At 45.3% G+C, this 25,448-nt stretch overlaps 1 protein-coding gene across 1 annotated transcript; it reads right to left on the bottom strand.

Moving 5' to 3' along the window:
- Window positions 1-4,892: 4,892 nt before the first annotated feature.
- LOC119778482 (WD repeat domain phosphoinositide-interacting protein 1-like) lies at window positions 4,893-24,497 on the bottom strand. Its single transcript, XM_038277706.1, has 10 exons — window positions 24,328-24,497; window positions 18,916-19,012; window positions 18,700-18,797; window positions 14,675-14,767; window positions 12,487-12,557; window positions 10,865-10,972; window positions 7,395-7,559; window positions 6,748-6,855; window positions 6,532-6,662; window positions 4,893-5,047 (listed from the first exon to the last, which is right to left on the bottom strand). The coding sequence occupies exons 1-10, from the start codon at window positions 24,412-24,414 to the stop codon at window positions 4,929-4,931; spliced, it is 1,077 nt and encodes a 358-aa protein (XP_038133634.1). The 5' UTR covers window positions 24,415-24,497; the 3' UTR covers window positions 4,893-4,928.
- Between the last annotated feature and the right edge of the window lie 951 nt (window positions 24,498-25,448).

Here is a 25,448-nt window from a genome sequence, read left to right as displayed (position 1 = left end):
TGCAGTTGTTCCTTCAATGGTTCCTGCAGTTGTTCCTTCAATGTTTCCTACAGTGGTTCCTGCAGTGGTTCCTGCAGTTGTTCCTTCAATGGTTCCTGCAGTTGTTCCTGCAGTGGTTCCTACAGTGGTTCCTTCAGTTGTTCCTGCAGTGGTTCCTTCAATGTTTCCTACAGTGGTTCCTGCAGTGGTTCCTGCAGTTGTTCCTTCAATGGTTCCTGCAGTTGTTCCTGCAGTGGTTCCTACAGTGGTTCCTTCAGTTGTTCCTGCAGTGGTTCCTTCAATGTTTCCTACAGTGGTTCCTGCAGTGGTTCCTGCAGTTGTTCCTTCAATGGTTCCTGCAGTTGTTCCTGCAGTGGTTCATGTAGTGGTTCCTTCAGTTGTTCCTGCAGTGGTTCCTTCAATGTTTCCTACAGTGATTCCTGCAGTGGTTCCTGCAGTTGTTCCTTCAATGGTTCCTGCAGTTGTTCCTGCAGTGGTTCCTTCAATGTTTCCTACAGTGGTTCCTGCAGTGGTTCCTCAGTTGTTCCTTCAGATGGTTTCCTGCAGTTGGTTCCTGCAGTGTTCCTACAGTGGTTCCTTCAGTTGGTTCCTGCAGTGGTTCCTTCAATGGTTTCCTACAGTGGTTCCTGCAGTGGTTCCTGCAGTGGTTCCTTCAATGGTTCCTGCAGTTGTATCCTGCAAGTGGTTCCTGCAGTGGTTCCTTCAGTTGTTCCTGCAGTGGTTCCTTCAATGTTTCTAGCAGTGTTCCTGCAGATGGTTCCTGTCAGTGGTTCCTTCATATGGTTCCTGCAGTTGTTCCTTCAATGGTTCCTGCAGTTGTTCCTTCAATGTTTCCTACAGTGGTTCCTTCAGTTGTTCCTGCAGTGGTTCCTTCAATGTTTCCTACAGTGGTTCCTGCAGTGGTTCCTGCAGTTGTTCCTTCAATGGTTTCCTGCAGTTGTTCCTTGCAGTGGTTCCTACAGTGGTTCCTTCAGTTGTTCCTGTCAGTGGTTCCTTCAATGTTTCCTACAGTGGTTCCTGCAGGTGGTTCCTGCAGTTGTTCCTTCAATGGGTTCCTGCAGTTGTTCCTGCAGTGGTTCCTACAGTGGTTCCTTCAGTTGTTCCTGCAGTGGTTCCTTCAATGTTTCCTACAGTGGTTCCTGCAGTGGTTCCTGCAGTTGTTCCTTCAATGGTTCCTGCAGTTGTTCCTGCAGTGGTTCCTTCAATGTTTCCTACAGTGGTTCCTGCAGTGGTTCCTGCAGTTGTTCCTTCAATGGTTCCTGCAGTTGTTCCTGCAGTGGTTCCTACAGTGGTTCCTTCAGTTGTTCCTGCAGTGGTTCCTTCAATGTTTCCTACAGTGGTTCCTGCAGTGGTTCCTGCAGTTGTTCCTTCAATGGTTCCTGCAGTTGTTCCTGCAGTGGTTCCTTCAATGTTTCCTACAGTGGTTCCTGCAGTGGTTCCTGCAGTTGTTCCTTCAATGGTTCCTGCAGTTGTTCCTGCAGTGGTTCCTACAGTGGTTCCTGCAGTTGTTCCTGCAGTGGTTCCTTCAATGTTTCCTACAGTGGTTCCTGCAGTGGTTCCTGCAGTTGTTCCTTCAATGGTTCCTGCAGTTGTTCCTGCAGTGGTTCCTACAGTGGTTCCTTCAGTTGTTCCTGCAGTGGTTCCTTCAATGTTTCCTACAGGGGTTCCTGCAGTGGTTCCTGCAGTTGTTCCTTCAATGGTTCCTGCAGTTGTTCCTGCAGTGGTTCCTACAGTGGTTCCTTCAGTTGTTCCTGCAGTGGTTCCATCAATGTTTCCTACAGTGGTTCCTGCAGTGGTTCCTGCAGTTGTTCCTTCAATGGTTCCTGCAGTTGTTCCTGCAGTGGTTCCTTCAATGTTTCCTACAGTGGTTCCTGCAGTGGTTCCTGCAGTTGTTCCTTCAATGGTTCCTGCAGTTGTTCCTGCAGTGGTTCCTACAGTGGTTCCTGCAGTTGTTCCTGCAGTGGTTCCTGCAGTGGTTCCTACAGTGGTTCCTTCAGTTGTTCCTGCAGTGGTTCCATCAATGTTTCCTACAGTGGTTCCTGCAGTGGTTCCTGCAGTTGTTCCTTCAATGGTTCCTGCAGTTGTTCCTGCAGTGGTTCCTTCAATGTTTCCTACAGTGGTTCCTGCAGTGGTTCCTGCAGTTGTTCCTTTAATGGTTCCTGCAGTTGTTCCTGCAGTGGTTCCTACAGTGGTTCCTTCAGTTGTTCCTGCAGTGGTTCCTTCAATGTTTCCTACAGTGGTTCCTGCAGTGGTTCCTGCAGTTGTTCCTTCAATGGTTCCTGCAGTTGTTCCTGCAGTGGTTCCTACAGTGGTTCCTTCAGTTGTTCCTGCAGTGGTTCCTTCAATGGTTCCTGCAGTTGTTCCTGCAGTGGTTCCTTCAATGTTTCCTACAGTGGTTCCTGCAGTGGTTCCTGCAGTTGTTCCTTCAATGGTTCCTGCAGTTGTTCCTGCAGTGGTTCCTTCAATGTTTCCTACAGTGGTTCCTGCAGTGGTTCCTGCAGTTGTTCCTTCAATGGTTCCTGCAGTTGTTCCTGCAGTGGTTCCTGCAGTGGTTCCTTCAGTTGTTCCTGCAGTGGTTCCTTCAATGTTTCCTACAGTGGTTCCTGCAGTGGTTCCTGCAGTTGTTCCTTCAATGGTTCCTGCAGTTGTTCCTTCAATGGTTCCTGCAGTTGTTCCTTCAATGTTTCCTACAGTGGTTCCTTCAGTTGTTCCTGCAGTGGTTCCTTCAATGTTTCCTACAGTGGTTCCTGCAGTGGTTCCTGCAGTTGTTCCTTCAATGGTTCCTGCAGTTGTTCCTGCAGTGGTTCCTACAGTGGTTCCTTCAGTTGTTCCTGCAGTGGTTCCTTCAATGTTTCCTACAGTGGTTCCTGCAGTGGTTCCTGCAGTTGTTCCTTCAATGGTTCCTGCAGTTGTTCCTTCAATGGTTCCTGCAGTTGTTCCTTCAATGTTTCCTACAGTGGTTCCTTCAGTTGTTCCTGCAGTGGTTCCTTCAATGTTTCCTACAGTGGTTCCTGCAGTGGTTCCTGCAGTTGTTCCTTCAATGGTTCCTGCAGTTGTTCCTGCAGTGGTTCCTACAGTGGTTCCTTCAGTTGTTCCTGCAGTGGTTCCTTCAATGTTTCCTACAGTGGTTCCTGCAGTGGTTCCTGCAGTTGTTCCTTCAATGGTTCCTGCAGTTGTTCCTGCAGTGGTTCCTACAGTGGTTCCTTCAGTTGTTCCTGCAGTGGTTCCATCAATGTTTCCTACAGTGGTTCCTGCAGTGGTTCCTGCAGTTGTTCCTTCAATGGTTCCTGCAGTTGTTCCTGCAGTGGTTCCTTCAATGTTTCCTACAGTGGTTCCTGCAGTGGTTCCTGCAGTTGTTCCTTCAATGGTTCCTGCAGTTGTTCCTGCAGTGGTTCCTACAGTGGTTCCTTCAGTTGTTCCTGCAGTGGTTCCTTCAATGTTTCCTACAGTGGTTCCTGCAGTGGTTCCTGCAGTTGTTCCTTCAATGGTTCCTGCAGTTGTTCCTGCAGTGGTTCCTTCAATGTTTCCTACAGTGGTTCCTGCAGTGGTTCCTGCAGTTGTTCCTTCAATGGTTCCTGCAGTTGTTCCTGCAGTGGTTCCTACAGTGGTTCCTGCAGTTGTTCCTGCAGTGGTTCCTTCAATGTTTCCTACAGTGGTTCCTGCAGTGGTTCCTGCAGTTGTTCCTTCAATGGTTCCTGCAGTTGTTCCTGCAGTGGTTCCTACAGTGGTTCCTTCAGTTGTTCCTGCAGTGGTTCCTTCAATGTTTCCTACAGGGGTTCCTGCAGTGGTTCCTGCAGTTGTTCCTTCAATGGTTCCTGCAGTTGTTCCTGCAGTGGTTCCTACAGTGGTTCCTTCAGTTGTTCCTGCAGTGGTTCCATCAATGTTTCCTACAGTGGTTCCTGCAGTGGTTCCTGCAGTTGTTCCTTCAATGGTTCCTGCAGTTGTTCCTGCAGTGGTTCCTTCAATGTTTCCTACAGTGGTTCCTGCAGTGGTTCCTGCAGTTGTTCCTTCAATGGTTCCTGCAGTTGTTCCTGCAGTGGTTCCTACAGTGGTTCCTGCAGTTGTTCCTGCAGTGGTTCCTGCAGTGGTTCCTACAGTGGTTCCTTCAGTTGTTCCTGCAGTGGTTCCATCAATGTTTCCTACAGTGGTTCCTGCAGTGGTTCCTGCAGTTGTTCCTTCAATGGTTCCTGCAGTTGTTCCTGCAGTGATTCCTTCAATGTTTCCTACAGTGGTTCCTGCAGTGGTTCCTGCAGTTGTTCCTTCAATGGTTCCTGCAGTTGTTCCTGCAGTGGTTCCTACAGTGGTTCCTTCAGTTGTTCCTGCAGTGGTTCCTTCAATGTTTCCTACAGTGGTTCCTGCAGTGGTTCCTGCAGTTGTTCCTTCAATGGTTCCTGCAGTTGTTCCTGCAGTGGTTCCTACAGTGGTTCCTTCAGTTGTTCCTGCAGTGGTTCCTTCAATGGTTCCTGCAGTTGTTCCTGCAGTGGTTCCTTCAATGTTTCCTACAGTGGTTCCTGCAGTGGTTCCTGCAGTTGTTCCTTCAATGGTTCCTGCAGTTGTTCCTGCAGTGGTTCCTACAGCGGTTCCTTCAGTTGTTCCTGCAGTGGTTCCTTCAATGTTTCCTACAGGGGTTCCTGCAGTGGTTCCTACGTCATCTGCATGGTCTTGTGACTTAAACATGTTCAGAGGAACCTAGAAGGACGATGACTGATCGGGTGTTTAATTTAATCCTGTTTGTTTTTTTCTAAGGTTGTGTCCAATGTCGGGTCATGCGCTAAATATTTCTTTGTTCCTAGAATGAAAGCTACCCTCAGACCTGAATGCTCCTTGGATGCTGCAGAAGCAGGAAGTCCTCTCTACGACTTCCACGCTCTGCCCAGGAAACCAGATTGCACACATCTCTGATGTTACTTACTGGTATCCAGCTGGTATCAGGATCTTCGGCTCACTGGAGGGAACTCGTTCTCGTCATCCAGACACACAGGCCCTGCAGCAAACTCATGCTCAGGGATCACCTCTCCCTTTCTGGCCCCACCATCTTCAGAGTAACCTGGAGGTTGGAGCAAACAGAGCAACATTAGGCCAGAGCTTTCTGCCCCTCCGGATGTTGATGAAGGCTTCTGACGGCCAGTGGGCTCACAGAACGGAGGGTTGGACGTGGAGCGGAGCTCCCTGAGCCCTGCAGGTGTTCATCAAAACCTGAGAACCAGATTCAAACCATCAGACGGCAATAGACCTCATGTCCTCAGGCCCCTCGGAGAGAAGAACCTGGTGGTGTAATGTTCCACTGTAGAACCATCCTCTCTGTAAAACGGCTCCAGCTCCACCATGACTGCATGAAGAACATCTGTTCAGTTTTCAGATTCTCAGATGGTTTTAGTTTTCGTTTTGGTCTCAGTCCAAATCTGTAAAGACTCTTAATTCAGAGCTGGAGTCCATCAGATGTCTCCATGATCAGAGCTGGAGTCCATCAGATATCTCCATGATCAGAGCTGGAGTCCATCAGATATCTCCATGATCAGAGCTGGAGTCCATCAGATGTCTCCATGATCAGAGCTGGCAGTGACGATCCCTAATTGTTGTTATGAGCCATTTCCCACAATCCTTTGCTAACAGGCCCACCTCACAGTTGAACATCAATCCTTTATGTCCTCTCTGTGACTCAGGCTGATGTTCTCACCTCCAGATCAGATTGTAGCTACATCTGGAGAACTTTGGTTTTTGTAAATCTCTTCCTGAAGGCTGCAGTCCTAATGTGATCGCATTCATCCTCGTGATTTTCTGTCCTATAATGACGTCTGGATTCAGCAAAGCCATCTGGAGCGTTTCTCCTACCCCTTTCCCATTGGCCAAAAAAACAGTTTAAACTGGGAGCAATGGTCTTTTCGTGGCAGTGGGAACAGCTCACTGACGCGTGTCTACCCGGGTCAAACGACTCGGCATGCGACCTGCGTTAAAATCACCTGGGCTCTGATCGGCATGCTGGGGGAACGCCAGAGCTAATGTGACTAGCTAAATTACGTGATGCCATTGAACGCAACGTACGGACGTCAACACGCCGCGCCAGTCGGTTCCATGCTGCTCTCCATTGTTTACTTTCCTCATTTCTGTCATACTGGTGACATCATCAACATTAACCCAGGGTGATGGTGTCACACGCAGCGAGGGTCAGACCAGCTTTATATGCCAGTGGGAAGGGAGCCGAAGGCTGATTGTTGGTTGGGTCGACCATGTTTGAAAAATAACGCGTTAATTTCAGCGGGAAAGAGGCTTTATTCAGAGTGATGGAGGTTCACCGGTTCGACCATCAGAAGCTAGTGGAGACTTTAGCAACATACAGCAAACAGGAATCCAGGGATAAACAAAAGAGAAGGCCGCCTTAAGGTTCTAAACCTCAGGGAAACATTCAAGGACTTCCAAGGATGGGGCGATTTTTAAGGCTGTTTCCAAAACCTGTTCAAAGGAGCACAACATTTCATTTCTAAAGAGCCCAGGTTCTGCTAGACTGAACAGAACCTGCTGGTTCCTCCTCACCTGTGAGGGTGGCAGGAGCACAGGCGGGGGAGGGTAAGGCAGCGGTTTGAGCGTAAGACGGAGAGGAGAGCATTTCCTGCGTGGGCCGCCCTCCCTCTGACTCCGTTCCTCTCTCCTCAACACCAAGGAGCCTAAAGCGGGAAACAAAGAGGGACGCTAAAGGAAGCAGTCTAGCATGTGGGCGTGGCCTCCATTCAGGTGTAGGGTCAGCCTCACCTGTGCTGGTAGGCCAGCTGACACTCGCCTCCTTCCTGCGGATTCACGTTGTAGATGAACAGTTGGCCGTCAGCTGTGGCCACCAGCAGCCGCAGCAGCTTCTGGATCCTGAAACATCAACATTTCTTCATCTACTGGAACCACAATGCATCTTAAATCCCACGATCAAGCAGCGCCTCAATGTTCCAAGGTCACCTTCTGCAGGAAGCATCACCTGATGACCTCCATGCTGGATTTAAGGCCAAACGTAATCTTCATGTCGGCTCTGCCACAAAGAGCTCGCCGTTCCTTAGAAGTTTGGTCATTTAAAACCTGAGATCTCAGAGTGTTTCTACGCACAGAGACAGATGCTAGCTACCAACCACAGCAACGCTAGCTGCTAGATGCTGTATCTTTTAGATGTTTTATAAACAGAGCTAGGATCCGATCCCTGGTTGGAGCTTAAAGTGAAATAGAGGATGTTTTTATTCTGTCTCCACCAGACGCTGAAACACGGCAGTGGAAGGAGGAACCTTGGTCTGGGAGACGTTCACTGCTCCAATCTGTTGTAGGCTTTGGGTTTCCTCCCCTTAAACTGCTGCAGTTCCTTTAACACCACAGAGTCTAAGCTTTCTGCTCTGGGTTGGAAGGAAGAGAGAGGAGCTCACGTGACCAGGGTGCAGACGTTCCTCTGACCGGATGAGACGAGGTGGACGGTGGCGAACGCCCGGTCCTGGCTCATCATGCCGGACACCGGGCCGGGGAGGTAGCTGCTGGCGGCTGAGAACATCTTCCCCATGTAGGCGGTCCATGTAGCCGCCTCCTCCTCTGCACTGGAGAATGTTCAGACAGTCATTAATCCTGACAGTTTGAGTTCTATTTGTTAAAAAAGAATAAAACCACTGAATAATAAAAAGATCAACATTTATCTGAGTCATTTGCTGTAACAGCAAATGAGGCTGTAATGAGTCAAAAGCAGAACTAAGATCAATGAACTGAAGGCGTTTATAGGAGCCTCCAGCTGCTGAACAGCCGGCTGCCTGATGCTACCAACAGCTTGGTCTGAATGCTCCCCCCCCCCGCCTAGAAGCAAACTGCACTAGATCCAGTTTGGGTTCGACTTCAGATTTCAGTATTGAAATTGTTAGAGGCAGCAGTCTATAATCGTTTTCTATATGACAGGGTTTCTTCGGAATGGGAATCCCTTTATTTATCCCAAAATGGTCAAATTCCCTCTCTGCATTTAACCCCTCCCCTTGGGGAGCAGTGGGCTGCCATTGTGTGGCACCCGGGGAGCAGTGTGGGGTTAAGGGTCTTGCTCAGGGACCCAGAGTGGCAGCCTGCTGGGATCGAACCGGTTAGCTTCTCAGATCACAGAGCGCTGCTCTAACCAATAGGTCAGGGGTCACCAATTACAAATCATTGGGGTCCGAAGAAAGAAAATCATCAACCAGTAAAGACATTTTTTAATTATAATATGTAGCTTTAAAGAGAATTTAAATAAACAATATATATATATATATATATATATATATATATATATATATATATATATATATATATATATAAAATCTAAAGTGTTTTTTGAAGTAGAGAACAACAATCGTTCAGTTTGGTATAAAGACAATTTCCTGATTCCCATATTTTCTCAAACCCCTGAACTGATGGTTTGTTATTTTCTTTCTTTTTTCTGTCATAATGTTGGCAGTGGGCTTTAGGCTGCCCTGCAAGGCTTTAAACCTGGGTTTAACCGGAGACTAAGCCATTCTCAAGCACATATCAAGGAGCTCATTTTGAGCCTGGATCCAGATTTATTGTTGATTCTGTTCATGGTGGAGAATCCTGCTTCACAGCAGCAGGTTGAGCCAAACATCCTCTAAATGTGCAGGGTCATCTTTGAGCACGCCATTTCACTTTTCTTTCACCAGTTCACCGCAGTTCTTCCAGCTGCTCTCTTTTTCTCATGGTCTTCTCCTTCTTTCCCATCGCCCGGCTTGCCACAGGTTTGCCTGCTGTGTCTAAAAGTAGCAGCAGCAGCAACCCAGACTGACAGCTCATTGGCTCATTTGGATCACGTGCAGCCTGGAGCCGGACGCTCCCCAGGGCTTTACCGTATTAACAGGAGAAGAGGAGCAAGTGAAGTTAGACACTGCCGTCAGAAAACATGTGGTTATTTATAAATGTTTTAAATCAGTTTGGGTCCGGATTAGCCAGCAGGTGGGTCCGGATCCGGACCCTGGTCCGCTAACCCGTGACCTCTGACCTAGGCGAACACTCCCCAATATCGGAATAATGGTAGATTTCTTTCCAGAGGGCAGGAACCAGATGGGAATCTGCTGACCTCTGAAGCACCATGCTCGAGTCAGCTCTGCAGCAAAGCCCTTTAGGAGAAAAGATGCAGATTTCTTCTTATGACTGGAAAGTGACCGGATACTGAGGGGATCAATAACTAACCTTTAACAGGGAACATTATTGCATTCCAAGGAATAATTCTGTGTATCAAACCTGAGAAAAAACAATCATTACGTTTATTTGCTTTATTCAGCTCCTCATTTTTCATGAGGCTCTTTCTATTCAGTTCTATTCAGTTTATTTCTATAGCTCCAATTCACATCATGTCATCTCAGGTCACTTTCCAGTTCACCAGATCATCCAGTCAGATTGATTCAAAGTTTTCTATCTAAGGAAAACCAGCTGATTGCATCGACTCATTGACTCTTCAGCAATCCCTCACACTAAGCATGCTTGTAGCGACAGTGGAGAGGAAAAACTCCCTTTGAACAGGAAGAAACCTCCAGCAGAACCAGGCAACCTTTCCATATGTTGTATGAGACCCTTCACCATAGAAGCAACATTCTGTTCTATGACATCCTGTGTTTCCTTCTTGCCTCCTTTTATGACTGATTAATCTCGAACTGATTTGAGATTAACATGAGATTGAACGGATTTCAACCCCATCCTATCATGTTTCCTAAATGCAATCGTTTAACTCTCTGGTGATGTATGGCTTATTGTTAGGATAGATTGTAATAATCTAGGCTGTAATCTACATCAGTTAATCTTAGTTTGGTACCACAAAGTTTGGCCGATACTTTTACCCACATTCAAATATTCCTCCACTGGTAAAACTAACTGACAATAAATTCAGACATGCTAAAGATACTCAGCTAAATTGAAATCCCTAAAGGCGGATCAATTCAAAGCTCATTGGGCCAAAACGATCCATGGACACAAAAACCAGCAGAACCCCTGTACCTTCATGGGGTCTTCTGGGTCTGTTTCAGGTCCTGAACCTGCTGTTCTGTCAGATCAGCGTACCCACAGTCAATACGCATGCACAAGATGTCAGATTTGTGTTAATCCCTTTAGTTTTGTATGAAAAATAAACGTTTAACCCTATAATGCCAAATGTATTGTATTTGATACATACGGTTTCTGAAATGTTTTGCGTCTGACACCTTTTGCATAATTTAATGGTAAAAACTTTGCTCAAAATCCTATTGTACACAATCAGATATACCTGATAACAGCCAGTAGAAGACTACACAAAAAATAACCTTGATTTATCGCATAGTAATAAATTATCAATATCAAAAATGTATTTCTGCTTTTTCTTTTTACATATTTTGTTAAAAGGCCAAATAAGGACTTCAAACAAAAAAAAATATTTTCTGTTTTGTTTTATTCCTGGATTGGGCTTTAAAGGGTTAACAACCTTAACTGGCGTGCGTCCCTTTAGTCAAGTACAAAAAAAAAAATTTAAGGTCAGATCACCATATGCTTCAAAAGACACCAAAAAGTCATTCAATTGTTTTTTTTTATACACGACTAAAGGGATAAACGTCCTTTGAGGTAGTTTAAAGCTTATTTTTCATATTAAACTAAAGTGATAAACAGGTACTGACTGTGGGTATGCTGGTCTGACCGAACACCCGCCAACTGCAGCAGAAAGCTGCCTGTGATGCATCCGGTTCTGCTGGCGCTGCCTTCATGTAACATGAAGCAGTTGGCTGAGATAAGGCTTCCTACCCATAGAGCAGGTCAGTCATAATCAGGGCAGGATTGTATAGAAAATGATCCATTGGAACTGGAATAAACAGGATTAATGTGAAGTGAGTTTAAGCTGATCTGGGCTTACCTGGGTCCCAGTGGTTCCAGTTTAAAGATGTGGACCGTCTCTGTGTTGCTGGAAGCACAGAGGAATTGGCCATCAGGGCTGAAGGATAAGGAGCTGATGCTGACGTACCTGAAGAAACACACACAGCCATAAACAACATGCAGGTTAACTCGAAGAATAATCCATTAGAAAGTAACTGATTAAGCTGTTTTATGGGTTTACTGGCGCAGCGGGATTATGACTCTGGGCTCCTCATGGGTCATCTGACCGTAAATGAGTAGGAATCAGGGGTCATAAAGTCTGAGCGAAGCATCCGGCCACAAAGACAAACTTTGTTTTATGAGTTCAAAGAGATAAAAAAACAATAAAGATTTAAAATGTTTAAACACCATAAAGTTGTTTGGACACCATAAAGTGTTTGGACACCATAAAGTTATTATGTTCTATGATTATATTTCTATGTTATCTCATACAATTAGTCTGTAACTCTTAGAAAGGGTCATAGATACTGAGCCTCACCAGTCTGTCTGTCTGCTGCGAGGAAAAACCTCGCTGCAAGTCGGGTCTTTGGCTGACTATAAAACGTTTTCTTTCTGTTTCACTCTGGGCAGCTCCTCCATGAGAACAGCCTCCCCACAGCATGATACTGCTACCACCTTGTTTTAAAGTGGGAGCATTGCAGAGTCAGCATTCCTACACATCAGGCAGTGAGAGGGCGGTATATTTACAGTCTTGTACATGAAGGGTAACAAATGATTCATCTGTCAGCATGACGACAAAATATAGTTCCACCCAGGAAATATAAATCATCAGCTTTGATTAGCATGAATGATGGATGGATGGATGGATGGATGGATGGATGGATGGATGGATGGATGGATGGATGGATGGATGGATGGATGGATGGATGGATGGATGGATGATGGATGGATGGATGGATGGATGGATGAATGATGGATGGATGATGGATGGATGGATGGATGATGGATGGATGGATGAATGATGGATGGATGGATGGATGGATGGATGGATGATGGATGGATGGATGGATGGATGGATGGATGATGGATGGATGGATGGATGGATGAATGATGGATGGATGATGGATGGATGGATGGATGGATGGATGGATGATGGATGGATGGATGGATGGATGGATGAATGATGGATGGATGGATGGATGGATGAATGATGGATGGATGATGGATGGATGGATGGATGGATGGATGATGGATGGATGGATGATGGATGGATGGATGATGGATGATGGATGGATGGATGGATGGATGATGGATGGATGGATGGATGATGGATGATGGATGGATGGATGATGGATGGATGGATGGATGGATGATGGATGATGGATGGATGGATGGATGATGGATGGATGGATGGATGGATGGATGGATGATGGATGGATGGATGATGGATGGATGGATGGATGGATGATGGATGATGGATGGATGGATGGATGGATGATGGATGGATGATGGATGATGGATGGATGGATGGATGGATGGATGGATGATGGATGGATGATGGATGATGGATGGATGGATGGATGATGGATGGATGGATGGATGGATGATGGATGGATGATGGATGGATGGATGGATGGATGGATGGATGGATGACAGACTGACCTCTTCATGCCTCTGCGGAACTCAAAGAGCCGCTCGCCCTCAGGAAGGGAAAAGACTCGGATCACGGTTCCCTGCAGAAACAGAGACTGTGATGTTTCTAAAAACCATTAAAATCATTTTCTAACAGTTTAAACTCGTTAACAGTCACAAATGAGAGAAAGCATATTTTATCCAGAAATTAAAACATTTCTACAGAGAATTAAATTTAGGGTTCATGGTTTCTGTGCAGAGCAAACATCCACTAAAGAGTCATTCCTCTATCTAAAGTACTAATAAACGTCTTTATATTCATATAGAGCATCCAGGAAGTAGATTCCGATTGGTGGGTAACCTGTGGAGCAGGCAGGCTCAGGTTACCACCAAACATTAAACCAACTTAGTATTTAATCCTAATGTAAGAACAGCCCAGTGAGCGCCCACACAGCTGGGACAGTCGGGACATGTCCTCCCCTCATGGACAAACAAGCAGCTTCTCATTTCACGAACATTTGACACATAATAAAAGGCAAAGACTCTCCTAGGGTGAGACCTGAGATGTGCAGTGATCCTGGGAAACCTGCTCTGCACTCAATCCTCAAACCCTCACCTTGCAGCAGGTTGGGTAACGACACACAATCCAGAACAGAACAGCGTTTCTGTCTCCTCTCCAGCTTCTATCAAAGGGTTGCTCATATCAATTTCTCTTTTGTTATATTTCATAACCAGGAGACCAGAGAATGTAGAGCAGTTCTTTACCTCCATAAATGATCACATTATGGATTACAGCTCTTGGATAAATGTTTTCCTTTGATTTTGTTTCCTTTGTTAGTAATTTAATTAGTTCATTGTATTATTTCCTGTTAAATCCAGAATAGAACTTAAAATCCTCCTTCTCACATATAAAGCCTTAAATGGCCAAGCTCCATCTGATATCAGAGATCTGATTGTTCCTTATGTTCCTAACAGAGCACTTCGCTCTCAATCTGCAGGTTTACTAGTGGTTCCTAGAATTTCTAAAAGTAGAATGGGAGGCAGATCTTTTAGTTCTCAGGCTCCTCTCCTGTGGAACCAACTACCAGTTTTAGTCCGTGAGGCAGACACCCTGTCTACTTTTAAGGCTAGGCTTAAAACTTTCCTTTTTGATAAAGCTTCTAGTTAGAGTGGCTCAGGTTATCCTGATCTATCTCTATAGTTCTGCTGCTATAGGCTTAGACTGCTGGAGGACATAGGGACCCCTTTTTCATCATTCTGCTTCATTCTATCTCTATTCTCCCACTCTGCAGAATCTGTTAGTTCAATCTCTAACGTTCTGCTCTCTCTGCTTTTTCTCATAGTAGCTTCATCTGGTCTGTTCCTGTTTGGCTGTGACTCCATCCTGGAGAGAAATATCAGCTGTGCTGCCGCCATCAACACCTTTGTTTCTAGATGTTGGAGCTTGGCCTGTTTTCCAGTATAGTCCTGTTTCTCTTTTTCTATGTCTGCTTCTGTCTCCTTGAACCCCAGTGGGCCTCAGCAGATGGCCGCTCACACTGAGCCTGGTTCTGCTGGAGGTTTCTTCCTGTTAAAAGGGAGTTTTTCCTCTCCACTGTCGCTACAAGCATGCTTAGAGTGAGGGATTGCTGAAGAGTCAATGAGTCGATGCAATCAGCTGGTTTTCCTTAGATAGAAAACTTTGAATCAATTTGACTGGATGATCTGGTGAACTGGAAAGTGACCTGAGATGACATGATGTGAATTGGAGCTATAGAATTAAACTGAAGGCCTGCTGGTGTTTGTCTCTATCAGTTTTCCACATTGAGAGGCTGAAATGTTCTCCCTTTGTTCCTGCAAACAGCTGGAGTCAAAAACTTTAAAGGGGTCAAATACTTTTGCAAGGCACTGTATCGTACAGAGAACTGGTCCTAGCACTGATTCCTGTGGTACTCCACAGGTAACCCTGGATGAGGAAGATTTATCACTAACTTGAACAAAATGAAATCTGTCAGATCAGATTTAAACCAGTCTAGAGCTGTTCCTTTAACTCCTACAGCCTTTCTATAAAGATACGTTTCTATGATGAGTTCTAAACCCTCAGAGAAACTCTTCACAAAGCTAATTCTGGTGGAAATACACTTCAAGAACTTTAGATCAGAAAGGAGGTAGAAGAGTTCCTCCTTTCAGAGTAAATACCAAGGTTTCAGAGAACGTGGTGTTTGTTAGTTCGTCTCACCCTCTCCGAGGCGCTGGCCAGTTTGGTGGCTGAGGCGTCGAAGGCCAGCGCTGCCAGAGGACTGTCATGAGCCGGGATCATCGCCACTGTGCTCTGAAACGACACCAGCCGTGTTAACGAGAGGAGGCAGCACCCTGTGCATCTTCGTCTAATTACTCCCAGATGAACTGGTGGGGAACGACTTTAAAAGCAGGTTTACTGCAGCAGCAGAATCTTACATTGAACATAAGCCTTTCAATGAATAACTAAAATAAATAATCAGTTCCAGGTTCAGAAATATCTGCTGTAGTTTTTCTTCTTTATGTGAAAAGAGCAGATAATCTAACAGCGGATTTAATCCTGAAGGTAGTTTAGCTCTTTGGTTCAGGAATTCCCTCCTGGGTTGAGTTTGGGAACCCTGATCTAACATTGGATGGTCTTGGAGCAAATGGAGATCTCTTCCCATTCCTCTCTAGAAAACTTCTGCAGATGTTCCAGGTATTTTCCTTTCTTCTGATAAAGCTCCTGTCACACTTAGAAGATTTAGACCAGCGTTTGCCTGACGTACGAAAAATCTGGCAAAAACGCTGGCATACGTTGTATAAGTTATGGGTATGTTTGTATAAGTTATGAGCACGCTGAAGTACGCTGAAGCACGTTAACATACAGCGAGTACCACGGTTTGCCATCCGTGGTCCATCAATTACGTAAAATAAAGTAATAAATTATCAATCTATGTCTATCATATATATACATCACAATGTGCTGGGTGGGGCTCCATGATACAGTGTTTAAAATTATTAATTATAACTTATTATATTTTTATTTAATCCTTGAACGTGATGGTAATTGGCATATAAGATTACAGGTGCTGGTCATAAAATTAGAATATCATGAAAAAGTAGATTGATTTCAGTAATTCCATTTAAAAAGTGAAACTTGTATATTATATTCATACATTACATACAAACTCATATATTTCAGATGTTTATTTTGTTTAATTTTGATGATTACAAATGACAACAAATGAAAATCTCAAATTCATCATATCAGAAAATTAGAATATTACTGAAGACCAATAAAAACAAAGGATTTATAGAAATGTTGGCCAACTGAAAAGTATGAACATGAAAAGTATGAGCATGTACAGCACTCAGTATTTAGTTGGGCCTCCTTTGGCCTGTATTACTGCAGCAATGCGGCGTGGCATGGAGTCGATCAGTCTGTGGCACTGCTCAGGTGTTATGATAGCCCAGGTTGCTCTAATAGTGGCTTTTAGCTCTTCTGAATTGTTGGGTCTGGTGTATTGCATCTTCTTCTTCACAATACCCCATAGATTTTCTATGGGGTTAAGGTCAGGAGAGTTTGCTGGCCAATTAAGAACAGGGATACCATGGTCCTTCAACCAGGTACTGGTAGCTTTGGCACTGTGTGCAGGTGCCAAGTCCTGTTGGAAAATGAAATCTGCATCTCCAAAAAGTTGGTCAGCTGCAGGAAGCATGAAGTGCTCTAAAACTTCCTGGTATGTGGCTGCGTTGACCCTGGACCTCAGAAAACACAATGGACCAACACCAGCAGATGACATGGCACCCCAAACCATCACTGACTGTTGAAACTTTACACTGGACTTCAAGCAACGTGGATGAAGTGCCTCTCTTCTTTTCCTCCAGACTCTGGGACCTTGATTTCCAAAGGAAATGCAAAATTTACTTTCATCAGAGAACATGACTTTGGACCACTCACCAGCAGTCCAGTCCTGTTTCTCTTTAGCCCAGGCAAGACGCTTCTGACGCTGTCTGTGGTTCAAGAGTGGCTTGACACAAGGAATGCGACAGCAGAAACCCATGTCTTTCATACGTCTGTGTGTGGTGGTTCTTGAAGCACTCACTCCAGCTGCAGTCCACTCTTTGTGAATCTCCCCCACATTTTTGAAGGGGTTTTGTTTCACAATTCTCTCCAGGGTTGAAAGACCATTTAAAGGCTTTTGCAGGTGGTTTGAGTTAATTAGCTGATTAGAGTGTGGCACCAGGGGCCATCAATTTTGAACCTTTTCACAATATTCTAATTTTCTGATATGATGAATTTGAGATTTTCATTTGTTGTCATTTGTAATCATCAAAATTAAACAAAATAAACATCTGAAATATATGAGTTTGTATGTAATGTATGAATATAATATACAAGTTTCACTTTTTAAATGGAATTACTGAAATCAATCTACTTTTTCATGATATTCTAATTTTATGACCAGCACCTGTATGTATAATTGGCCAGTAATGTGCTCAGCTAAGCACAGCGTGTTTAATTCCTGAAACTAATGACACGAATTACCTTGAGCAGTAGGCCAACATCAGAATCATGCGGGAATTACAGGCGGGACAAAGTATTACAGGTGCGGGGGGGAGAGCGACTGAAAAACATAATTCTTTGCGGGAGCGTGACTGAACACTGCGGAAGCAGGCGGGACTGGAAAATCTGTCCCGCACAGGCCTCTATCACCATGCTAACAAGAGCCTGTTTTACTATCACCATGCTAACATTAGCCTGCCTTGTATCACCATGCTAACATTAGCCTGCCTTGCTATCACCATGCTAACATTAGCCTACCTTGCTATCACCATGCTACATTAGCCTGTTTTACTATAACCATACTTACATTAGCCTACCTTGCTATCACCATGCTAACAATAGCCTGTCTTTCTATCACCATGCTAACATTAGCCTACCTTGCTAACACCATGCTAACAATAGCCTGTCTTACTATCACTATGCTAACATTAGCCTGCCTTACAATCACTGTGCTAATATTAAGTAAGCATTGCTGCTTGTATAATTACCGTCTAAGAGACTGGGAAGTATGCTAAACTAACCATTGCTAAATGCTAATGTTGCTACATCCACAGGAACGTCAAATACACAAGTCAGAAAAAGGCAGGGGCTTGAAAAGGGAGGAGAATGAGCTCGGTTTAAGTTTTCTCTCCTAAAAATTATTTCAGAAGGATTGTTTCTGGAAACTTGCTGGTTCTGAAGGCTTTTATTAAATCTGAGTTTAAAGACATGGACTGTCTCAGGTGGCTTCATGGGAGCTGGTCTGATACATGTTTAAGGTCCCTAGGATCCTGACTATAACCTCTTATCTAATGAAACCACTTCATTAAATAGATAAGTTAGGAACACAGGCTATAAAATTAGTCAAAACAACCTTCAGAGGAACATGAGGAGCATGCAGCTGGACCCATGCTGCTCCATGACAAAAGGAGGCGTTACAGCCTGGGAGGTCAGCTGATGTAACATCAGGCTGAACCCTGAGGACTTCTGACTCAGCGTGTTGTTCTTTTATGTGGTGTTTTGGTTTCCTGCTATCATGTGTTATCTAACAGTAACTGGAGCACGGCATCTTATGGTTCTATGGGTCGGTGAAGGAAAACTGTGTTCCTGTGGAGTCCAGACTGAACTCTGGGTTCAGTGTATTAAAAAAGAAAACCTTTGAACTGTCTCCATATAGATCAACTTTAAAGACAATTCAAAGGTTTTCTTTTTTAATACACTCATCCTGGGGTTCAACCCTAACCTCCAACCCTGAGCTTTCTTAGTGTAACTGCAATGTAGAGACAAAAAGCTAACAGAAAGGAAACCGGGATGCCTGTGGTTCATTCAGGCTGTGAGAGCAGAAGTTTGGGCAGATAACAGGAAGACTAAACATAAATCATCTGGAGCGCTCAGATTGATCTATCGTGGAAAACTGTTTCTCTGAAGAGGTTTCAGGATCTACATGTTCTGATATAAATAAACAGAGTCTGATATTTTGGTAATGCTAAAAGCGCTACATGCTAATACATGAGCTAAAGTCTAAAATGTCCAAACCCTGATCATTTTATCCAGTTTACATCAGATAATTAATTACCTCTGACCCTACGAAGACCAGAAACAATAGAGTTCAAAAACTGGAGATTAGAGATTGGTCCCTAAACTATATTTGGAAACAAACCTAATTTATCTTTAATCTCATGGCTTAACAGAAGGTTTAGGGTGGGAAGTCTTCTTACCAAAGTGTTGGTGTCGTGTACAATGATGTCCCCAGAGGAGACGCTGCCTGGATAGGCCAGGTAGGAGCTGGACTGATTGGTGGAAAGAGCGCAAAGACCTGCAGGAAGTCAGAAAGCTCCAATAAATCAACTCATACATAATAAAAAAGGCAGGAATGAAGCCTAAAAACAGATGGGATCAAAGAAAAGCTCGTACAGCTGATGCTGTGGTCGTACCTGAGGGGTTGGAAGGAGTGTTGAGCAGAGTCTTGAGAAGTTTCATGTCTTTAATGTTGTGGACATAAATGGACTCCTCCAGGAACACCACCAGCCTCTGTGGGACACAGCAGCATTCAGCATCAACGGTGAAGGTGCCTCAGAATCACAGCTGGTTCCTGGAAAGCTGCTGCTGCTGCCAGTCAGGAGGTTTCCAGGAAAACCAGCAGGGAGTCTCTGGGTCTCAGAGATCCTGTTTCTGTCCACAGTCTGCCTGCAGAGTGAAAAAAATCAGGCTTCAGCTTCCCACTAAGGACATGAACTCTGTCCTCCCGGACCCAAACAGGGACAATAATGGACAATACAGGCATCAGGAGGTTTCCAGGTGTTTTCCAGGCAGGAGGAGGCCAGCTGTCTGAGAGAAATGACATCAGATCTGCAGACAGAAGCTGGGTTCTGACATCCGGCTGGTTGACGGTTTGGACTTTTAAGAACAGGAAGAACCTAAACAGAATCTGCTCCGCTGGGAAAGCTGCCATGACCACGACAGTGGGGCAGGTCTTCACCAGCTTGAACATGTGCAGACTGTTTGGCGTCTCTGAGGATGCTGGATGAAGGTCTGGACTAATGGGCCGTTCAGCTGTGGTTCTGCTGAAAGGGGAACCTCCACCTTTAATTCTTCTGAAACCTCCTCCAGGATTATGCTGGATTAAAGTCCTAATGTGGGCTAACTTTCCTTCTCTCTGTGGGATAAAGCATGTCCCCTCCTGTCATGTATGCAGAGGACCTTCTTCTTCAGTGCCCCAAGTCCTTCAGATAAACTGCTAACAAAATCCCTGATGTTTTCTCATTTCTCTATCAGTAGAACAAGGTTCTTCAGATCTTTCTCAGACCTGTATGCTGGGTTCCAGGGTCTTCATGATTGCCCCCCCTTCTCTACTGTTTCTCACAAACCGCTGAGGACAGCTGGAAAAAAACAGAAACTGGTGAAGACCCAACAGGGACAACAGCAAAGTGGACCGTTCTGGTTCTAAACCTGCTGCTCCTTTAAACACCGAAAACTAATTTATTAACATTATAATTAAGAAAATGTTAACTCAGAATATTAGACATTTGTTAAAAATCCAAATCAGCTAAAAAACTAATAAATCATTTAAAGGGCCACCCACTAGGGGTCAGCAGGAGACAGCATCCTGGAAGACAGAACCAGGAAAAACAGAGACAACCAGAGAGAAACAGCGAGAAGCCGGGAGAACCAGGAAGAACATGGAAAACCAGGAAGAACAGAGAGAACCAGGAAGAACAGGGAAAACCAGGAAGAACAGGGAGAACCAAGAAGAAGCAGGGAGAACCAGGAAGAACATGGAAAACCAGGAAGAACATGGAAAACCAGGAAGAACATGGAAAACCAGGAAGAACAGGGAGAACCCGGAAGAACAGGGAGAGCCAGGAAGAACAGGGAGAACCAGGAAGAACAGGGAGAACCAGGAAGATCAGGGAGAACCAGGAAGAACAGGGAAAACCAGGAAGAACATGGACAGCCAGGAACAATAAGGGAGAACCATGAAGAACAGGGAGAACCAGAAAGAACATGGAAAACCAGGAAGAACATGGAAAACCAGGAAATAGGAAGACCAGGGAGAACGAACAAGAACCAGGGAGAGCCAGGGAGAACCAGGAAGATTAGGGAGAACTAGGAAGATCAGGGAGAACCATGAAGAACAGGGAGAACCAACTAGAAGCAGGAAGAACGGGGAGAACCAGGAAGAGCAGGGAAAACCAGGGAGAACCAGGAAGAACATGGAGAACCAGCGAGAAGCGGGGAGAACAAGCAAGAAGCAAGGAGAACCATGAAGAAATTGGAAAACCAGGAAGAAGCAGGGAGAACCATGAAGAAGCAGGGAGAACCAGGAAGATCAGGGAGAAACATGAAGAACAGGGAGAACCAACTAGAAGCAGGAAGAACAGGGAGAACCAGGAAGAACATGGAGAACCAGCGAGAAGCAGGAAGAACAGGGAGAACCAGGAAGAACATGGAAGAACATGGAAGAACATGGAAAACCAGGAAGAACAGGGAGAACCAGGAAGAACATGGAAATCCAGGAAGAACATGGAAAACCAGGAAGAACAGGGAGAGCCGGGAAGAACATGGAAAACCAGGAAGAACATGGAGAACCAGCGAGAAGCAGGAAGAACAGGGAGAACCAGGAAGAACATGGAAGAACATGGAAAACCACGAAGAACAGGGAGAACCAGCGAGAAGCGGGGAGAACAAGCAAGAAGCAAGGAGAACCATGAAGAACATGGAAAACCAGGAAGAAGCAGGGAGAACCATGAAGAAGCAGGGAGAACCATGAAGAAGCAGGGAGAACCAGGAAGATCAGGGAGAACCATGAAGAACAGGAAGAACCAACTAGAAGCAGGAAGAACAGGGAGAACCAGGAAGAACATGGAGAACCAGAGAGAAGCAGGAAGAACAGGGAGAACCAGGAAGAACATGGAAGAACATGGAAAACCAGGAAGAACATGGAAAACCAGGAAGAACAGGGAGAACCCGGAAGAACAGGGAGAGCCAGGAAGAACAGGGAGAACCAGGAAGAACAGGGAGAACCAGGAAGATCAGGGAGAACCAGGAAGAACAGGGAAAACCAGGAAGAACATGGACAGCCAGGAACAATAAGGGAGAACCATGAAGAACAGGGAGAACCAGAAAGAACATGGAAAACCAGGAAGAACATGGAAAACCAGGAAATAGGAAGACCAGGGAGAACGAACAAGAACCAGGGAGAACCAGGGAGAACCAGGAAGATTAGGGAGAACTAGGAAGATCAGGGAGAACCATGAAGAACAGGGAGAACCAACTAGAAGCAGGAAGAACGGGGAGAACCAGGAAGAGCAGGGAAAACCAGGGAGAACCAGGAAGAACATGGAGAACCAGCGAGAAGCGGGGAGAACAAGCAAGAAGTAAGGAGAACCATGAAGAACATGGAAAACCAGGAAGAAGCAGGGAGAACCATGAAGAAGCAGGGAGAACCAGGAAGATCAGGGAGAAACATGAAGAACAGGGAGAACCAACTAGAAGCAGGAAGAACAGGGAGAACCAGGAAGAACATGGAAAACCAGGAAGAACGTGGAGAACCAGGAAGAACGTGGAAAACCAGGAAGAGCAGGGAGAACCAGGAAGAAGCAGGGAGAACAAGGAAGAACATGGAAAACCAGGAAGAACATGGAAAACCAGGAAGAGCAGGGAGAACCAGGAAGAAGCAGGGAGAACAAGGAAGAACATGGAAAACCAGGAAGAACGTGGAAAACCAGGAAGAACATGGAAAACCAGGAAGAACAGGGAGAACCAGGAAGAACATGGAAAACCATGAAGAAGCAGGGAGAACCATGAAGAAGCAAGGAGAACCAGGAAGATCAGGGAGAACCAGGAAGAAGCAGGGAGAACCAGGAAGAACAGGAAGAACCAGGAAGAAGCAGGGAGAACCAGGAAGAACATGGAAAACCAGGAAGAACAGGGAGAACCAGGAAGAACCAGGAAGAAGCAGGGAGAACCAGGAAGAACAGGGAGAACCAGGAAGAACATGGAAAACCAGGAAGAAGCAGGGAGAACCAGGAAGAACAGGGAGAACCAACTAGAAGCAGGAAGAACGGGGAGAAGCAGGAAGAGCAGGGAAAACCAGGGAGAACCAGGAAGAACATGGAGAACCAGCGAGAAGCGGGGAGAACAAGCAAGAAGCAAGGAGAACCATGAAGAACATGGAAAACCAGGAAGAAGCAGGGAGAACCATGAAGAAGCAGGGAGAACCAGGAAGATCAGGGAGAAACATGAAGAACAGGGAGAACCAACTAGAAGCAGGAAGAACAGGGAGAACCAGGAAGAACATGGAGAACCAGCGAGAAGCAGGAAGAACAGGGAGAACCAGGAAGAACAAGGAAGAACATGGAAAACCAGGAAGAACAGGGAGAACCGGGAAGAACATGGAAAACCAGGAAGAACAGGGAGAACCAGGAAGAACAGGGAAATCCAGGAAGAACATGGAAAACCAGGAAGAACAGGGAGAACCGGGAAGAACATGGAAAACCAGGAAGAACAGGGAGAACCAGGAAGAACATGGAAGAACATGGAAAACCAGGAAGAACAGGGAGAACCAGAAAGAACATGGAAAACCGGGAAGAACATGGAAAACCAGGAAGAACAGGGAGAACCAGGAAGAACAGGAAGAACCAGGAAGAACAGGAAGAACCAGGAAGAAGCGGGGAGAACCAGGAAGAACAGGGAGAACCAGGAAGAACATGGAAAACCAGGAAGAAGCAGGGAGAACCAGGAAGAACAGGGAGAACCAGGAAGAACGTGGAAAACCAGGAAGAGCAGGGAGAACCAGGAAGAAGCAGGGAGAACAAGGAAGAACATGGAAAACCAGGAAGAACGTGGAGAACCAGGAAGAACGTGGAAAACCAGGAAGAGCAGGGAGAACCAGGAAGAAGCAGGGAGAACAAGGAAGAACATGGAAAACCAGGAAGAACATGGAAAACCAGGAAGAGCAGGGAGAACCAGGAAGAAGCAGGGAGAACAAGGAAGAACATGGAAAACCAGGAAGAACGTGGAAAACCAGGAAGAACATGGAAAACCAGGAAGAACAGGGAGAACCAGGAAGAACATGGAAAACCATGAAGAAGCAGGGAGAACCATGAAGAAGCAAGGAGAACCAGGAAGATCAGGGAGAACCAGGAAGAAGCAGGGAGAACCAGGAAGAACAGGAAGAACCAGGAAGAAGCAGGGAGAACCAGGAAGAACATGGAAAACCAGGAAGAACAGGGAGAACCAGGAAGAACAGGAAGAACCAGGAAGAAGCAGGGAGAACCAGGAAGAACAGGGAGAACCAGGAAGAACATGGAAAACCAGGAAGAAGCAGGGAGAACCAGGAAGAACAGGGAGAACCAGGAAGAACGTGGAAAACAAGGAAGAACATGGAAAACCAGGAAGAACATGGAAAACCAGGAAGAACAGGGAGAACCAGGAAGAACGGGGAGAACCAGGAAGAACATGGAAAACCAGGAAGAAGCAGGGAGAACCAGGAAGAACATGGAAAACCAGGAAGAACATGGAAAACCAGGAAGAACAGGGAGAATCAGGAAGAAGCAGGGAGAACCATGAAGAAGCAAGGAGAACCAGGAAGATCAGGGAGAACCAGGAAGAACATGGAAAACCAGGGAGAAAAGGGAGAACCAGGATACATTCCAGGTTATTGTTGAGTTCCTCTGTTTCCCCACACTGATCAGGGGTTCTACTGGAACGGTCCATAAAGTCCCATGAAAAAGGCCGACCATGGCAGGGTCTTCAGATCCAACAACTCTATCATAGAACCTGAAGCCCTTTTCACACATTATTTTAGTTTGGGATTAAGCAGGATGTTCTTGATGGTGAGTCACCTGTCTGTTGAGCTTGATGGCCAGGATGTTGCTGGGGTAGCTGTAGTTACAGATCTCCGTCCCTTTCTTAAAGTGATAGATGTTCATCCGCTGCGGCAAGGCGGCACTCACCACCACCACCAGACTGCTGGAGAACAGCCGCTCCACGATGTAGACATCCGCCGTGTTTGCTGGAGCAAAAAGAAACAGAAGCAGTCAGCCAGACACCTGGAATCCTTCCATCTTTCTGGTTTTAGGCCTGGAAGCATTTTTCAAACAGCAATATGATACACATAGAAGTTACCTCATCTGATATCAAACATGATTTTTTTTTTAGAGACACAGAGGACTCACCTGATGACTGAAATATGACCATTTGTGGCCTGATTATCTGTGATAACTGTTAGAAATTTAGATCATGTGACCAGAGAGAGATCAGGTCTTTAATGATTCCAGTCTTTTCCTCTAATGTTGGAGGTTCCTTCTTTTGCTGATAGTAAAGAATTACAATAGTCCAGCCTTAAAGTAACAAATGCATGGACTAGTTTCTCAGCATCACCCCTGGACAGGAGATTTCTCATTTTTGCAATATTCCTCAGATGAAAGAAGGAAATTCTAGAAACCTCTTTGATCTGGGATTTAAATGACAGGTCCTGATCAAAAATAACACCAAGATTTTTTACTTTATTATCTGAAATCAGTTTAATCCCATCCAAATGAAGTGACTGACTAATCAGCTTCTTTTTCAGAGACCCTGGTCCAAAGACTATAACTTCTGTTTTGTCTGCATTCAGAAGGAGAAAGTTAAGAGTCATCCAGGTTTTTATGTCTTCAGACATGTCTGTAATGGCAGCCCACTTCCCTGCAACTCCCAGCAAATTCACCTCCAACTTCCAGCTAATGGAGTGACCTCCTCCTTCTCCTGAGCATGCATATTTTTTTCCTCTCACTCCACCCTTTCACTGAATCACAGGGTCTGACCACGAGGTGACGCTTCTGTTTAGATCTTAATGTCCACAAATCATGACAGAAAAAATATTTTAGTACATGTTGATGTGTTAAAAGGGAATTGTAGGGGACCAGCCAAGGAAAGTGAGGTAATTTTGAATGGCTACAACTGTATAGCTGGGTATCATCAGCAT

This window comes from Cyprinodon tularosa, unplaced genomic scaffold (genome assembly GCF_016077235.1).
Source record: "Cyprinodon tularosa strain WSP-4 unplaced genomic scaffold, ASM1607723v1 ctg1010, whole genome shotgun sequence".
In the NCBI taxonomy this organism is placed as follows: domain Eukaryota; kingdom Metazoa; phylum Chordata; class Actinopteri; order Cyprinodontiformes; family Cyprinodontidae; genus Cyprinodon; species Cyprinodon tularosa.
Note: the sequence above shows the minus strand (reverse complement) of the source record. Positions and strands in the feature narration are given on the sequence as shown.